Genomic DNA, 18,905 nt, shown 5'->3' with positions numbered 1-18,905 from the left:
TCCGAGCGTAATTTGCACTTGGTTACCAAGTGCCGCTGTAAGGATTTATATGTATTAATTATTCAACGAACATATATGTGCTTCTGTGGTTCATTAGAGTTTTCGATATGTTTGTGATCTAGTGTTTTTCGGTTCAAGTCGCGCTGTTGTTATCGTTTTTGTTTTGTTTTCATTTCATTCGAATTCAAGCCATGTAACTTTCATAGCACACAATTTTACATATTCTTGAATATAAATTGTTGTAAAATACGACGCTCCATTTATGTGCATCTTATAAGATGTAAAATCACAAGATTTTTTCGAACTGTGTATTAAATGATACTTCTGAATGCAGGTTAGTACTTTGTATGTTTCTTACGTTGAGGTCTTAGATTTTCTTAAAAAATTCTCTTCGTTACTCTTGATTTCTTATGTTTGCTTTATTGGGGAATAGAACGATCGCACTCTTCAGATATTACGGCAAGAAATATATTGATGCTGGTAATTACGGAAATACTACATCAGCTCTTAAAAAATCTGTTTTAGCCCTGGAAAGAGCTTCTTTTTCCACACTTAGAAAAAATCGTGTAAATTTACGTCATTATGCACATAAAAAGAGCGTCGTAATTCACTTAAAGTAAAGTAAAGCATGTAAAGATAAGTCATATCATTAACTTCACAGTTATTATTTTTCCATGTTAATAAAGGCTGATTTGAAATTTAAATTGAACACATGTCAAATTATGAAATAGCCAATTTTTTTTTATCCACCAATAATTTCTTGGCATTTAGCATTTAAATATGATTTCGGCAATATGGCCGCTACGATTATTTTTCACAAAGGGTATTCTGGAGGCCCAATTTTCGACCACTTTGTCAAGCTTTTGAGTGCGTATTTCAGTAATGATACGTTGAATATTTTTTTCCAAAGTATCGTTGCTAGTTTATCCACATAAACCAATGTTTTTACGTATCTCCAAAAAAAAATCGAGTGGCGTCAAATCACACGAACGCGGAGGTCAATTCACCGGTCCATTTCTCGAAATAATGTTGTAGTTGAAATGTTCTTTCGATTGTTTCGACCGCAGTATTTGTATCCTCAGCTCAGTTTGGTATCAGGTTATGATACAGATGTTTTTTTTCTGATGAAAAATTTCAACAAAAGTTCCTTGATTTCTACCATTAAAGCATTGTTGAAATTACTAAAAATACATTGTATAATTGCATCCAAATAAACTTACAAAAAACTCGCTCAACTGTGAGTAATAGATTGTCAATGCTCCACCGAGCGAAAAATTAACACCAATTTATTTATTAGAATGAGAGAGAAAGAAGCAAAAACTGATCCCGCCGAGTGGGCCAATTCGCCAACTTGCTCAAAATCAAAATGTCACGAAAGCGAAAAAAATGGAAATCAATTTCGCAAACGACGCCACTTGGCCTTGCCAAACGGACTGTTCCGCAGCACGAACAGCCGTGCGCTTGATGGACGAGTTCGTGAACGAGAAACTCTCGGCTCGCTCCTGGCTGCTGTCTCGCTTGCATATACTTATATAGACGGCAGCGACCCAGCCTGCCATTTCCCAAGCCAACCACCAGCCAGTCACAGCTCGATTTGTTTTGGTTGGCTGAATGGCTGGCATTTTGAGGAGTCACATTTCTTGCAATCCAGCTGGAAATGAATGGCAACAAAAACTTCCATCGATTGTATGCTTGAATGAACTGTTGGCGGAGCAGGCGGCAAGTTCCCATGAGACGAGCTAGCTTTTCAATAAACAGTGGCAATTTATCAATTTCAATTGAAAATGGAGTCAAATTTATCAGATCTCGAAAAAGATTGTCGTGCTAGGGAGGTAACCGAAAGTGGGTCAGAAGGAAGTAAAGCACCTTTCGAACGACTCGCACGGGACACTGAACCTGATGAATCCGTACCAAGGAGCAAAGCAATGTGAAAGTTCCCGGCTTTCGATCTGTCTGTACGATTCCAGGATACAAACTCATTTGTGACAAGTCGACAACAGACAAAAAAAAAGGAAAGAACAATCGTGGTCGGTAGAAATGAGATTCGCTATGAACATAAATACGGTACTTCATTATCATGATAAAAGCTTTTACATTATTTGTGATTGTATGTTGGAGGGTTCATAGAGCCAAGAACGTAAGAAATCTGACCAGGACAAAAAACCAGAGAAAAGCTCCAGAATTGAAACGATAAACAACAGCGTGTTACCTTTGGGAATCGAAACACTGCAGGATGATATGAAATAAAATAACGTGACTGAGGCCTGATGGGCAGTCGATCCTACGCCGAGCGTGACGCCGTCAGGCTTCTGATGGGTTATGATGACCTTCGGTAGGTGAAAAAGCAGACACGGTGCAGAATTCCGAAATGTCGGCTCCGGTTATTCGTCTATAGCAGGCTGCGTTCGTTAAATGTCAGATACCAATCACAATGTGTATAAGTCAGCAGGAGGCAACTTGTACAGTAAGATTGTTGCTTCAATCGATGTATTACATATAAAAGTTTTTGAGCTAATGGGCAAGTAGAAACATCGTTCAGGAACAACTGTCGGGTGGCATGAGGGCCCATTCCGAGACAGAAGGTTAAATCTAATGGAACAGTTTCGCAAAAGCTGCTCACTGTGTTCTCAGTAGCTTATCGACCGGAACACCTCGCAAAATAATTCCCAGAAGTGCAAAAAGTCATTCTTAACTTTTCAGATTTTGGCTCACTTCATTATTCAGTTCGCTCGGTTCAAACTTCAAGCGAACAGCCAACAAATAAATCCCCTAATCGATTCCTCCAACCTAAATCAACTTCAAGGCTAAGCATTGAAACAAAACTCGGCCTTTGTCCCAGATCGGCAGAAATCCCCTTAGGCTTGTATCCTTGTTGGTCCGCGTCCATTAGAACAATTTTCGGATAAAGTAGCAAAGAGTGACAGCAAAATAGAGAGGCACTTGTGTGGCGTCTGGCATGTTGCTCCAGGAAGAAAACACAAGTTCCTTGTACTAGCTAATAATTTAGGAAATATCCTCCGGTGCTCTACACCGTTATGCTACATGGAGGGATATATAAATTTAATTTTTCGGGATTTCGGTCCCAGAACCGAAGCAACATATTTTATTGCGGTTACTTACCCTTGACTAATTTGCAACGCATACTTTTACTAGAATGGTTACCTAAATCAAATTCTTTGTATTGGTTGTACAGCTTATTCCGAATATTTAACACAAAAAAATAAATATCATGTAAAATTGTTTAAAGTTGGTGCATAGTTTTTGAATTTGTATAATCACAACGAATTCGACAACATAATGCACAGTGGTTCCAATTATGTCAAAACACGCGTTTTTTTATTTGTGCATTAGCGTTTGGTTTTGGAGCTTTCATGTCTTCAGAAGGTTTATTGTTAGAAATAGTCCGCTTCTTTTAATTTAATCAAAGTTGTCATTTATCCGCTTACAAGTGAGTTAACGAAAACGCATGGTAAAGATCGAGGATATTATAAAACGAAATTCCATTTTTTTTGTAGCTGACACCAAAGAGATATCAAGAAATCCCCAAAAGAGATATCAAGAAATCCCCGCTTTGCCCCATTGGTTTGAACACTTACAGCTTTTGTTTTAATCATTAATATTTTTTAACTACGGAATGGAAATATTTCTACGCATATCGATGCGTATTTTTATACTTGATTTCGATCCATAGTGAGCAATGTCTTATTTTGTCTGTGAAAAATTGAGGACGCTGTGTTGTCATACTGGCTCTCCTTAACAGAGACGATGGTCTTGAAGGAGGAAGGTTATTACCTGGAAAGCATCACACTGATTGGTCATTCAAAGCAATAGCGAAGCTCTGAAAGCAAACGAACCCAGGTAACCAGTAAATACTATGAATGGCAGTAAAATAGCCGTTTAAGAGCACCGAAAATGTTCATAGCTCTATATCTGCAATCTGAAAGCCTATCTATTATAATTCTATCAGAGTTCAGCTTTCTGAATTCACACTAGCCATGAATAAGTATTGTCTATGAATAGACATATATAATGCCAAAGTCGGCTCTAATTCAATCTGAGTAGCTTTTGAATAGTCAATTAGCGATTGCTTGCTATCATAATGCGGTATTAGTATATGTTTGTTAGTTATCTGGAAATCTGGAAATATTAGCAAAATTATTGCTAATACTTCAGTCTCACATGACCGGACAGCATGCATCTCACGAAACATTACAAAACGGGTCGATGCTCTAAGGGTGAAGCCAGAGAGAAAGCGACAAGCGACGCGAAGCGAAGCGATGCGAAGCTTGACAGATCGCACGGAATCACGCGACTGAGCTTCGTCCATTCAAGTTCAGCTACGCGAGGAACAAAGAATTTTACAACAAAATAATTTTCCTGTGATCGTCAACAAAATGTTATTTCCCCGAGAATCGAGATTCGAAAATCAATTTTTTGCGTCGAATATAGAGGTTTAAACCAGAGGTGGAAATAAGCCCATTTTGCGCACGAAAATCTGAATCAAGATTTTCGATTGTGAATCAAAAAACCGAACACCGTGAATTAAAAAATGTGGGAACTGTATATTACACAGAGTAGCAGCAGACCTTATGCATACGCGCTCTTTTTATTGCGCTGAGACAAATTTGTTGTCATTCTTTGAAAACAACCATGCGCATGCGAAGAGTTGCTCTCACAAAAACTCGTTCGCGCATTTTTGTACCGCGGCAGAAATGAATGTACAGCGCTTCGTACGTTCTCAGCTCAGCCAAGATCGAGGTTCGAGTGGTCCAGTGTAATAACATTTATGCAATTTTGTAAGAATATTAAACCCTGCATTTTTTTGGCAGTTGTGTTTTCTGAGATTTTTTTAATTACTTTTCTTGGCGTACGGCACAATATTGCTAATAATTAAGTTTTCAGAAGCGGGAAAAAGTATCTGTAACTATTCAATCATTCGAAAGTTCTCTTTTATCTATTTCTTGAAAATTTTGATGCGAACTTGCTCAATACAATCTTAAAATTTATTTAAAATTGTTTGCGTGGTCATACATAAAAAACCCATTCAATTTATGATCTAAAATAAAGAGAGAGTAATTACGTTAGTAATTTTAGTTATATTAAACTACTTTTTGAACCTGATAATATCGATAGTTGGAGTAATTTTTTACACTTTAATCACCCGGTGAATGAACATTATTGATTAAATCCGGGGTGAATTAAAATAACAATGTAATAATAATAATAACAATAATTAACTTTAATGGATTATGATTCCGAAAAACATATTTATGGACATATATTATCGAATAAGATCAAAATAAAAATATCTGATTTCGATACAATTAGATTAAAATGAAAGGTTCGTCATCAATATCCCGTATTCAAAAATCGTAGAAAGTTTCCATGTAAAAATCAACACAATCTTCCGTCACACATAATCGGTAGTGATTTTGAGCTACTATTTCACTGATTGCTGTAAGATCAAATTACCTGACGATAGCCCGGGTTAGAGGGTCACTGCATAGGACACTGGTCTCACAAGCCAGTTGTCGTATGTTCGAGCCTCAACCTGGTAGAATTCTTAGTGCCAGTAGGATCGTAGCACTAGCCATGCAATGGAATCTGTACGCTTTGAATCGGCTGCGAAGTCTGTTGAAACAAAAAGGCTAAATTCCACAAAAGGAATATAATGCCAGGACTTTGATTTTCGATCAGCTTTGAGCATTGTGGAAGAAAATCACATATGAGCAAGATCAGACATGAGTGCCAATTGATTTACTTCTAAAATCGTTGATCCCGATGAGGGGTCCTACAGGAATTTTTAACTATGGATGACGCTTATCAATGAGACTTTACAAATCATAGAAAAATTGCCAATTTTGTATCTTTGGGAAGTTTAGTGACGGGTGATGAGGAATATTAAAGGTGCATGTACATCAATGTTTTTCGTCAGTTCATATGCTTGAGGATGCTCAAATTGGGGAAAATTGTCAATTTGTAACTTTCCGGAATGCTCTTTCAGCAGTACTTATCTCCAGAGTTGGGAAAAATACCGATTTCATGGTATGTTCAAGCACTAATTAGGTTAATAAAATGCTATTTGACATGAATTCGATTATTATAGAAGTAACAAGAGTGCAGCATTTGGCGCAGCGTTCGAATGGTGGGTTTGAATTGGCGTAGCAAAATCCTGCACTTCTGTTACTTCTGTGTATGATATGCAAGCTTCAAGCACTTTGTGATTGGACATGTTTTTCTTATCATTATACGAGGTCTGTTCAAAAAGTACCCGGAATTCTCATTTTTCTAAAAAAATATTTATTTATTCGTCTACATCTATATGGTCCCCTTCAAAGTCCCCCCTAGATATAATACACTTATGACAGCGTTTTTTCCAGTCTTCGAAACACCCCTGATAGTCACTTTTTGTAATGCTCTGTAGCACTCTCAGCGATTCTGCCTTTATCTCTTCAGTCGATGAAAAACGCTGTCCTTTCATGGGTCTCTTCAACTTTGGGAACAGAAAAAAAATCACACGGAGCGATATCTGGTGAATAAGGAGGTTGGGGCATGGTTAAAGTCTTGTTTTTAGCCAAAAAATTTGATCAAAATTCAGCAGTTTTGGAACGAATTTTGCTGCCACTCGTTTCATGCTCAAACATTTGAAAAAATATGATGGCATGAGCCAACTGATATGCCAACTTCATCAGCAACTTCTCTAATAGTGATTCGGCGATCATCCATAATCATTTTTTCCACTTTTCCCACATTTTCATCGATTATTGACGTGCTGGGTCGACCGGAGCGTTCGTCGTCTTCAACGTCTTCGCGGCCATCTTGGAAACGCTTATACCACTCGTAAACACTTGTTTTTTTTATAGCAGACTCACCGTAGGCTCTCTGTAACATTTCGCACACTTGGTTACACTTTATTTCATTTCTCACGCAAAATTTAATACAAATTCTTAGACTCTTCAATTCTTCCATTGTTTAAACTAACAAAAATCGCCGAGCTCAAAAAAACGCGTCTACACCAGCCGCTACAAGACAGAATGTAAACAATGAATACAGCTGAAAATTCACCATACATTAGGGACATATGTACCAACACAATAAAAAAAATTTTTGACCACCGGACTCTCCAGACGCGCGCAATTAAAAAATTCCGGGAACTTTTTGAACAGACCTCGTAATTATTATTCATCGCAGCATGTATGTTAATATTATTAGCTGCTTTTATAGATGGTATTACTCCATTACGACGGTATCACTAAGTAAATTTCAAATACATCACGAAACATGGCATTTCGATGCGACCGACGAAATAAACTCACCTAACAAGCATAAAATTATTAATATCGGATAATCCATATCCGAGAAAACTGAGCAGTAATCAGTTTTGACGTTTTTGTCACTTATACCATTATGTTACCGGAACCGTAAGTGACAGCCATTCGAAGTTCAAACCTGTTCAATGAACACAGAGTAGCATTAAAACGAACCTAACTTTGTTGAAATGTTGATTCCGGTTATTAGACAGCGATACTGATAACGATGAAGACATTTTTAAACTCTAAGTGAAACCAAAATTTATCTTATCAAAAATCATTCGTTTCAAAATTCATTATAAATAATACTGACTATTTTTATTTACTGTGAATCAAAAAAAATCTTATTTCAACCTTATGGTTGGTCATTCGCCTCTTCGAGCCAGAAAAACTTTCTGTTGATTGAACCTGCATCAGACAGCATTTCGGGAACAAAGAATTTTACAACAAAATAATTTTCATGTGATTTGCAACAAAATGTTATCGAGATTCGAAAATCATTTTCTGTTTGTTTCTATTATAGAGGAGCCAGCAAAACTTTCTGACCCTATGTGCTGGGTTGGGAATCGAACTCAGGTGGGCTCTGTGAAAGGCATCGACTAACCCATCTTTTTTTTCTCTCAGCTCAATTTTCTCAGGGATAGCTTAACCGATTTTAACAATCCTAAGCTCGTTTAAAAGCTACTAAGGAGTCATTGCTAGGTTAAATTGCAGATACTTCCGGTTAAATAACAGTATAAGTTATTAAGCCGAAAAATTTCATTTTTCCATCCGCACATTTCTTAAAAAGTGGCCTATGATCAATTTCATTTAAATGTATTATTGCTAATACTTTTGAGTTTGAGAATGAAACTGAATATGCGACGTAAGCACTGTACCCCACCTTTGATAACAAACCGAAACAATCTGAATGAAGTCAGAAATGAGCCTAATTAAAAAATGATGTTCCAATGAAACTGTTTGAATAATAAGAGAAAGGCATTATCACATCACTAGATGGATTAAAAATAGGTTTTGTTTTGCGTCAAAAATGACGTACCTTATAAAAAAACCGGAATTTTCATTTTAAAATTCCCGCGCTTGTCCAATCGGTAAACTTTTATTCTCTCAACGTTGGCAACACATTTTGACGCATATCGTATGATTAGTTTTTGTTTGACGTCTATACAAAGAAGTTGAAAAATTTTCGTGTGGCGATTTTTATAATAGATGAAAATTTAGAACAACGTGCGTGCATCAAATTTTGTGTTGCAAATGGATTTAAGTGTTCCGAAACGTTGAAAATGTTAGAAAAGGCCTTTGGTGAATCGTATCTAGGAGAAACACAGGCATACGAGTGGTATAAACGCTTCAAAGGTGGTCGTACAAGCTTGGGCCATGATGAGATCCCTGGCCGCCCAACAACATCTGTTACTGAAGAAAACATTGACTCGGCGAAGCAAATCGTGTTGCAAAATCGTTCTGTACCGATTAAAGAGATAGCTATGTTGTTGGGCATCGCTTATGGATCAGCCGAACACATTTTAACTGATGTTTTGGGTTTGAAACGCGTCGCTTCTCGGTTGGTGCCAAAAAAGCTGAATTTCATTCAAAAACAGCGTTATGTTGAAGTGGCCAAAGAGATGATTTCCAACGCAGATAGTGACCCCACATTCATCGAATGCATCATAACTGGTGATGAGGTGTGGATCTATGAATATGACGTCGAAACCGCACAACAATCGACCGAATGGCGCTTCGAAGGCGAGCCGTTGTTCTAAATTTTCATCAATTATAAAAATCGCCACACGAAAATTTTTCCACTTTTTTGTATAGACGCCAAACAAAACTAATCGTACGATATGCGTCAAAATTTGACAGAATGTGTATAAAAGTGTTGCCAACGTTGAGAGCATAAAAGTTTACCGATTGGACAAGCGCGGGAATTTTAAAATGAAAATTCCGGTTCTTTTTTGATCATAAGGTATTATTATTTTAGTTTAGTTATAGGTTTATTTCACCCCGATTTTATTATACATTATCGTGCTCGTGTGGATGGTTGATAATATTTGCCAAAGATTGAAGTCATTCTTGTCAAATTCAGTAATCAACCGTTTAAAGTATTTATGAGATAAGTCATATACATGCTACATGTAAATTTTTTTCTGTGTACAACATCGAATAAATTAGGAGATATATAGCGGCATCAAAAATGACAGTTATACGATTGATTCAACACATACTTCATGCATTCTAATAAAATTTTAAGAGCTGACACATGTATTTGATTGCCGAAACATCAGCTCGGAGCTGTATTTAAGTCATTATTGCAAAATCCAGCCATACTGACGACTTAGGTTTATACGATTTGTGTCAAATGTGGAATTATATCACCTATAAAATTCATAATTTTTTGCTGTGTAGTTTCACTTCTGTCCATTTGGTTTTCAATCGTTAGTCTCATAAAACAAATCTTGTGACGTAAATTTTATTTCTTTCCTATTGTTCTTCTATCATATAGATAATATAGCATTATCAGATAAGTCTAACTCATCATCTCGATACTGTGAAATCGGAACTAAGATTTGACTAAAACTTTACAACAACCTATCTATAATATAAAGTTTATTTACACACATACACACACACTCATACTCAGTTAAACTATGTTATGATCTAAAAGGTTTCAAACCGATACGACACAGCTGTTGTTGTCGCAGTAGTTTATGTTTTTCGTCAAAAAAATATCTCCTTCAGGTGGCTCCGGCCATTCTCATTTATATCAATGATCAATGTATTTGAAATCCGCACACTCCCATTAATCTTCACCCTACCCTACATTGCACAATTCATCATCTACTCGGTCTGCTGACCACTGGCCCACCAGCAGTCAGGACCATGTGGGCCAGCAAGCAATTTCCTGCTGTGCCGTGCGTGGAAGGGTACCCTCGGAGCCAGTAGCAAAACACTCACCATAATTCATGATGAAAACCAGCAGAAATATCACGAAGCACATCATCGATCTCATGTTTTTCCTCATTTTCAGCCTTTTCGCCGCTTCCTGCGCCATCGTCGCTGTCCCACAGCTGCCGTGTCCGCTAGTCTTAGGATCGGATATCCTGTCGGTGGAGAAGAAGAGAACAAAAGTACAGTCAAAACTAATGAAATGAAGTGTTTCTGGGCAGCGTTTTTTTGTGGGAAAAATCGGGCTGCTTTCCGGTGTAATTCCACCAAACAACAAGTCGAACGGAATAGAGTTTGATACATTTTCTTAATGGGTGAAAGCAGATCCTCCCGCAAATCCAAGCCAAACCAGCAGGGTGGGGTCTGAAATCACGCAATTAGAACGCAGTGGGTCATTAAGAAAATATAATTAATTAATGGTTAGTGTTTGGGGCATAATTGTATGTATGATTATTTGTGTGCTCTTGTAACGGTACCCCGTCGAGAAGCAGGTTGTGAATTGAACTGGTCTTCAAATATTTCGTACGTAACGAACTGACAGTGTCGGCATCACCGAAGGACTTTGTTTTCGGTTACATAAAGCCGGCCCGTGTTTCATCTAGCACTGACAATTTGAAACATATACGTTTACAATCTCCACCAACACTTACAAATCAATAAACTGTAGACGCTGTTGACATCTTAGTGGTACTCAACAAATTATATCAGAGTATGAAAAAAAAAACAATTTTTACATTATTAACCCTGTATCTCCTGAACCGGAAGTCGGATCTGATTAAAATACAAACAGTTTTTATGGGACCTTAAGATGTTTCATTTGAATGTTAGATGGACGAAACCGGTTCAGTGACCTAATTGTGAAGCGAATTTTAATTTCATTACATATATCATCCTGTAATTCTGGAACCAGAAATCGGATCCAAATAGCATAGGATTGTTCATATGAGTCTAAGTTCGTAGAAATCAGTTAAGCCATCTCCGAAAAAAAAAATTGTTTTGAATTTTAAAATACTGTCATTTTTTTCATACATAACACATGGATCAATAAGTCCCGAGACTAACAATGGAAACAACATTTTTTTTGCAATTTTTTTTTTATTCATCAACATAATCACCTTTTAGGGTGATACAATGGTTCCAACGTTTTTCCAATTTTTCAATACCATGTTTATAAAAAAAATTATCTTTCGCTTCAAAATAAGCTTCAATTTCAGCGATGACCTCCTCATTTGAGCCAAATCTTTTTCCCTGGAGCATTTTTTTTTAAGATCAGCAAAGATCCAGTAGTCACTGGGGGCTAAATCTGGCGAGTATGGGGGGTGGGGAAGCAGATCAAAGCCCAATTCGTTCAATTTCGCCATTGTTTTCATCGACTTGTGGCAGGGTGCATTTTGTTCCATCGAAAGCAATCGTGGCACCCACTTAGAAAAAACCTTTTTCATGCTCAATTTTTCATGAAGGATAGTAAATACACTTCCATATGATATTTGTGTCATCTCAGCAATCTCACGGAGCTTCACTTTACGATCTTTCATTATATTTTTTGTCACTTCACTCACATTTTCCGGTGTAACGGCTTCCACAGGTCTACCCGAGCGTTCCGCGTCATTTGTGTCGGTACGACCACGTTTAAACTCGGCGAACCACCGACAAATCGTTGCTTTTCATGGACAAGAGTCCGGATAACATTTTTCAATCCATTGTTTCGCTTGCACGGTGTTTTTACCCATTGAAAAACAATGTTTTATCGAAACACGAAACTCGGTTTTTTCCATTTTTTAAATAAACTACAAAACGACTTTACTCCAACCTCCAAACTCAGCTGTTTCTGATCGGATCGACTTAAAATTTTAACCCGTTTCAAGCAAAGGTTAGTACTCTAGAAAGACGTGGTTACTGGTTTACTACGAGCGCCATCTCTGCTTTAGTCTCGGGACTTATTGATCCATGTGTTATGTCATGTTCGAACGATTATGTTGCCAAAAACGAACCGTGCTATAATCATGAAAAAGGGTGCTGTGCATAGTCTATTAGGTGCCAAGAAACAATTGCATAAAACAGTATTGAAAATCGTGTTTCACTTTGCTCCGAAACATCGCTTTACCATCAAGCGCGTAAAACTCCTACTACTGGATTAAGGCGAAAACTCGCTTACACAAAAACATCAATAACTTCGTTAAAAATTGACGGATTTTGACAAAAAGTAAACATCTCGAAACCATTCAATAGCGTTCAGGGTGACAGAGATACCTTTCATTTGCGACTAGTTTGATCAAAATCGGTCCTGTCATCTCTGAGATCTTGAGCTCTTTGTTGACAACATACATACAGACACACACGGACATTTGCTCAGTTTGTTGAGCTGAATCGATTGGTATATGACACTCTGTCCCCCGAGCCTCGGAAAATTCAAAATATTAAAAAAAAATCAAACAAAAACGTTGGGGTCTAGAAAAACTTTGATTTGTTGACCTCTGAATTTCTTGCGCTGAGATACAAAGGACACCGCAAATCATGTTTTCTAAGAAGTGACCTCAAAAAAATGACAAACAACGGGGTGTGAAAGAGGAGGAGGTGTTGTAGGTTTAATGGATAAAAAATACTATTTTGCGATTTTTTTAGAGGTATCGTAAGTACATATATATTCAAATGTTTTTCATAATACGAAGCATTTTTCGAACAACATTTTCGAGCACACTTTACAGAAATCATGATTTACGGTGTCCACTGTATCTCGGCGCAGAATTGAATGCATAGGGCGCTGGTCTTACAAGCCAGTTGTCGTATGTTCGAGCCCCGACCTGGAAGGATTCTTAGTGTCAGTAGGATCCATAGTACTAGCCATGCAATGATTCTGTACACTAAGAATCGGCTGCGAAGTCTGTTGAAACAGTAAGGCCAAATTCCACAAAAGGAATGTACTGCCAGGACTTTGCTAGATAATGATTTGATTTTTTTTATATTTGGAGGTAGTTGGACTATTAAAACCTGCTTTCGAGAGAAACGCGTTAAAAGTTTATTGTCTATAAAATCTAACGAAACAAATAAAGCTAAACATCATACTGAATCATCGTTTTCAAGTTTCCGTCTTATTCTCCTACTCATTCTGTCTCTCGCTAGCATGCTTCCGGAACTTAACGTTGAGCTCTTCTCAGTATAAGATAATACATACCTCATCGCAGTATGAGATAAGAGAAGATAAAGGCCATTAACTTCCAGAGTTTTGTTTTGATTGACTTGCAAATTTGACAAAACATTCTGGAAATGATTAACTAAACGAAAATGCTAAGAAAAATTTTCAAGTGTTAGATCGCCGAAGCCGACATGAAATAGATGTTTCGAAGCCGACATGAAATAAGAAATTTCAAACCAGAAATTCACATTTTGAACTTGGAAAAATATTCATATACTATTTTTAGATAGCTGATATCAACATTGAAAGTCAAAGGATGCAAAAACCTGTTTTAATTATTGTAGTAATGTAATGATGGCTCTCTTATACTACAGTAGAATCCTTCATAACACTTGAACAGAAGCAAAAAAAGTATTTTATGCCAGCAACTAACATAACCTACGAAAAAACAGCTTAAAGCCACATTTAGAATAATGTATACCATCTTTGTTTAGTCACTCTGAATGGTTCAAATCTTGTAAACAATATCATTCTGTAATTCAACCTTTCATTGGAGCCTAAATTTGGGAAAATCTATCAAACCATATCTGAGAAAGTGAGCTAGGTTTTGATGATTTTGACCACTGCTTTCGGTACTTCCGGAACCTGGAACTGAAAACTTCAAACAAGAACAGTTTGAGCTCTATTTAGAAACATAAAAATATACATTTTTTGTAACATCGCTGTAAATGATGGTATGAAATTTAAAACTCGCTTCATACTGTAATTCCGGAACCGGAAAACGGAGCCAGATCAAATTCAATGGTAACTCATGGAACCATAAGATCTCTCATTTAAGCCAAAGTTTGTGAAAATCAGTGTATAATTTTGCTCATTTTTTTAGCGTCATGTACACCCTCTTTAAATGGATTTATATAAATCTACTTTGGGACTACTAATGATCGGTTTCTGATTCCAAACGCACCGGTAATAGTTAAGAAAAGCTCCGAAACCGGAACTCATTTCGATTTTTCAGCAACGGGTAAACCGATTTTCACAAATCATTATTCAAAATAAAGGTCTCAGTGGCTTAAGAGACACTGTGCAATTTCATCCAGATCCGACTTCCGGAAAATTATAGGGCAATAAGTATCAAAACTTTCAAACTGTCATACAAAATTATGCAAAATCGGTATGCATCAGTACGTGCTGGTACTGAAGAAGACGAAAACGCACACGCCTAGCACACAGTGTGCTTTGTTCAATTTTGTATAGCGTGCAGGGTTTTATATTAACTTTACATAGCTGTTTACAAATCGAAAAGGTGATGGTAGTTTTTACCAAAGAAAGTTTTTGACTTTTTTAAGTTTGAGAAAAAATCTTGTCAGAACATGAGTAATATGTGAAAGATATTGTTACACCACTAGGTGGATTAAAAAAGGGTTTTCTACCTATCTGCCCTAAATTCCGAAGTAACTAACTTAAATTCGGATGTAAACACACTGAGTTCTTTTTTTATGCGGTTTTTTTTACGCGACTTTTTTTAGGCGAATTTTTAGAGTTATGCGGTTTTTTTTATGCGAAGTTTCAGAGTTATGCGGTTTTTTTTATGCGAATTTTCAGAGTTATGCGGTTTACCCTTCTGCGGTCTTTTTTTATGCGAAGTTTCAGAGTTATGCGGTTTTTTTTATGCGAAGTTTCAGAGTTATGCGGTTTTTTTTATGCGGTACGTAAATTCGCATAAAAAAAAGACTTCAGTGTATAGAAGTCTTCAACTTTTTGCCTTTCTCATATAGAAAGGTTATGCAATCACTGTCAAAACCTACTTTTGAACCGAGGCCCGGAGGGCCGAGTGTCATATACCATTCGACTCAGCTCGACGAGTACGCAAAATGTCTGTGTGTGTATGTGTGTATGTAACGTTTTTTTTTGCACTAACATTTCTCGGAGATGGCTGAACCGATTTTTACAAACTTAGATTCAAATGAAAGGACTTGTGGTCCCATACAAAATTCCTGAATATTATTTGAATCCGAATTCCGGTTCCGGAATTATGGGGTAAAATTTACAAAAAGATGTGAAAATAAGTGACAAACTTTTCTCAGAGATGGCTGAACCGATTTTCACAAACTTCGGTTCAAACGAAAAGTCTTATAATCCCATACAAAATTCCTGAATATTGTTTGGATCTGACTTCCGGTTCCGGAGTTATGGGGTAAAATGTTCAAAACAAATGGAAATATGTTTTCTAGTTTTTCTCAAAGATGGCGCGACCGATTTTCATAAACTTAGGTTCAAATGAAGGATTTCATAAATTTAGGTTCAAATTAAAGGTCCTGTGGTCCCATACGTAATTCGTGAATTTCATCTGGATCCGACTTCCTGATCCGGAAATATAAGAAAAAGTATGTTAAAAACTGTATACCATCACAGAAAAGGGCGGAAACCCGTAAAAAGTTTTCTAAATCGACCTCAACTCTTCTCCAATTAATTATTTTTATCAGTAGACGGTCAATCAAACCGATTTCGGTTATTCTTTTTTAGGAATCGAAGAAAATTATTTTGAAGAATACCACAGTATTATATATGATGGTATGGTTGATATGAGAAAGGCATCATTACACCACTAGGTGGATTAAAACAGGGTTTTCATTTGTTTGCACATTTTACGTTATTACTCGATCCGGAAAAATTCCAATAGTAGGCTATGGGATTATGAGACCTTTCATATGAATCTAATGACATTTCGATTGAGAAAACTGAAGCTGACCCAGGGTAGTTTCGTCAAACAAACAGTTTTCACTAAACTCCCTTGGTAACGAGGGTGTGAGCAAACCCGATATAAGAATCAGCTTCGATATTAATTCGATTTCCTACACGGATGGATCACAAATTGAAGATGCTACTGGGTTTGGTATATTCAACAATAATGTTTCGGCTTCATTTAGGCTTCAAGAACCTGCATCTGTTTATATAGCAGAGTTAGCAGCAGTTCATTATAGTTCGAGTGTAATCGTCACATTATCTCCAAACCATTATTTTCTCTTCACAGATAGTCTGAGTGCAATTGAAGCCATTCGCTCTTACGCTGTTAGCAAAAATGAACCGTTTTTCTTGGGCAAAATAAAACAGTGCCTGAACGACATATTGAATAATAATTATAAAATCACAATAGTTTGGGTCCCGGCTCATTGCTCCAGGCAATGAAAAAGCCGATAGTTCAGCCAAATGTGATGCTATTGAGGATGAAATTTATGAGAGACCGATTGCTTTTAACGAATTCTATAGCGCGTCCTGTCAAAGAACACTTGCCAGCTTGCAAGCTTCTTGGGATAAAGATGATCTGGGTCGGTGGATGCACTCAATTATTCCTAAAATATCGACAAAGGCATGGTTCAGGGGACTGGATGTGAGTAGGGACTTCATTCGTGTGATGTTCAGACTCGTGTCCAATCACTACACGTTAGATGCACATCTCCTTCGAATTGGACTTTCCGAGACTAATCATTGTTCTTGTGGCGAAGGTTATCGCGATATTGATCATGTCGTTTGGACATGCGTAGAGTATCGTGATGTCAGATCTCAACTAATAAATTCATTGTGTACTCAAGGTAGACTATCCAATGTCCCAGTTCGCGACATTCTTGCTTGTCGCGACCTTCCTTACATGAAACTTTCATCATTTCATTAAGTGCATTGAAGTTCCAATTTAAATTTTATTTTATGATAGACCCCTTTCTTTTCCATGAGTTTAACCAATAGCCATCTATATGTTATTGAAAAAAAGTGATGAACTGATACAAACAAACCTGAAATAGTTATAAGATCATGTACAATATAAATGTATTTTCTTTAATGTAATTATAATAGCAACTCGCTTGATAAAAACAGTGTTTAGATTAACTAATGAATACCAACATACTAATATGTTATTCGAAATGTATTAGGTTTAAAGTACTATGGATTGTGGATGCCACGGCGAAGAAAAACTTATGTATATTGCCTATGAAATAAACATATTAATGGAAAAAATTGATTCGATTTTCAGTTGGACTTGAAACTAGATTCGATGCTAGCTTTAAACACACGGTTCGTTAGGTTGAAAACTGGGTTAGGTTCGGCATCAAACGAAAACGACATAAGTTTGTGAAAATCGATCCCCGATAAAATCGAGAACAGGTATTTTTTTTACCTCGACGAACTGAGTCGAATGTATTTGCTATCTTTATGTGATTAACAATAAACATACAAAAACTCACATTAGTATCTATCCAATACGTTGTGTGAAATGTTCTCATGTGGAAGGGATGCTAAAGGAGCATGACAGAATTGAGCTGCGCGGCACATCTCCTTCGATCTCCATCTGGAGATGAACATGTAACTTATGTTCTGTTTAATTTCTGTGTTGTGTTTCACATTCATTTCATGCTATCCAACCATTTTTTGGCATTGAGAATCGATAAAAATAAACATTGAACTATTTCTTTGAACTTCATGGACTATAATTTTCGGACAAATGAGCGCATGCAGGGCCCCAAGCGCTAGATAGTTGGTGGAAGGTCCACCGGAAATACAATAGTTTTCTCTTAGCCTTGCTACACACTTAAATTTCTCATACACTTTCGGAAAAAAATGTCGAGATTTGCGCAGTCGAGTGCTCGGTAATCTTCACAAAAAAGAAAAACAAATCCGCCCCCCCCCCCCTGAAAATAAAAACATCATGGCTAAAGACAATTATTTTTATGGTTCCATAACACATCTATCTGGAAATAAGCAGATTTTTATAAATATATATGAAAAAGAGATAGTATTCGATTTTTTGTTATTTTTTTGCGAAATATAGAAGTCTTTATACTTCATTCAATTTGTACGTTTTCCAGCTCAACGAGTAATGGTGACGTGGTGCTTTGCAAAACTGACAAGGAACATCTCGGTATATTTGTTCTTTACTTACAAGTTCAGCATAACATTATGTCAAACTTCGGCAAAAAACGCACTTTACCGAGATATCAGAATATCACTTTAACGAATTTCGAAATGTGGATTACTGAACAATCAGGGAAACGCCGTATTGCCGATCTAATTCGGTTTTACGATATGCCGAGCTCGAGAATCTGTTTTGAGGGTGTATATACGTTAAAATTTCATAGTATTTGTGAAAAATACGAAACTCGATTAATTCTGTTTGACCGTAACATTTTGAACACAAACATTTTCAAGATTGTATCGAATTGAAATGCGAGTGGATTAAATCGTACAAAAAAACAAAAAAAAACGAAACTTGTTTTTGTGAAATTCTCTCAAAATCTCGCAAATAAATGGGTTCTAATTGTTATTCTGTGTAAATGTACACACTTAGAAAAAAACTTTGTGATTTTACATCTTATTAGATGCACATAAATGGAGCGTCGCAGCTCACGCAAATTTAGGTGGAAGAACATTTAATATTGTTTCTAGAACTACATGCATGAAATTCATTGAAATAAAAAATGGAGAGCAACACCGTCCCCGCGACTTGAACCGAGATTCCTTGGATCGCA

The 18,905-nt window shown here is 36.8% G+C and overlaps 1 protein-coding gene across 1 annotated transcript in view; it reads right to left on the bottom strand.

Moving 5' to 3' along the window:
• LOC131437458 (limbic system-associated membrane protein) overlaps nucleotides 1-18,905 on the bottom strand; it is a 294,699-nt gene that overhangs the window by 140,998 nt on the left and 134,796 nt on the right. Inside the window, exon 2 of the mRNA XM_058606826.1 lies at nucleotides 10,263-10,408. Within this exon, the coding sequence (XP_058462809.1) occupies nucleotides 10,263-10,408 (146 nt within the window). The remainder of the gene's footprint in view (nucleotides 1-10,262; nucleotides 10,409-18,905) is intronic.

The sequence above is a fragment of the Malaya genurostris genome, chromosome 3 (assembly GCF_030247185.1).
Source record: "Malaya genurostris strain Urasoe2022 chromosome 3, Malgen_1.1, whole genome shotgun sequence".
Lineage (NCBI taxonomy): Eukaryota > Metazoa > Arthropoda > Insecta > Diptera > Culicidae > Malaya > Malaya genurostris.
The sequence above is the reverse complement of the archived record's forward strand: the minus strand, read 5'-3'. Positions and strand labels throughout refer to the sequence as shown.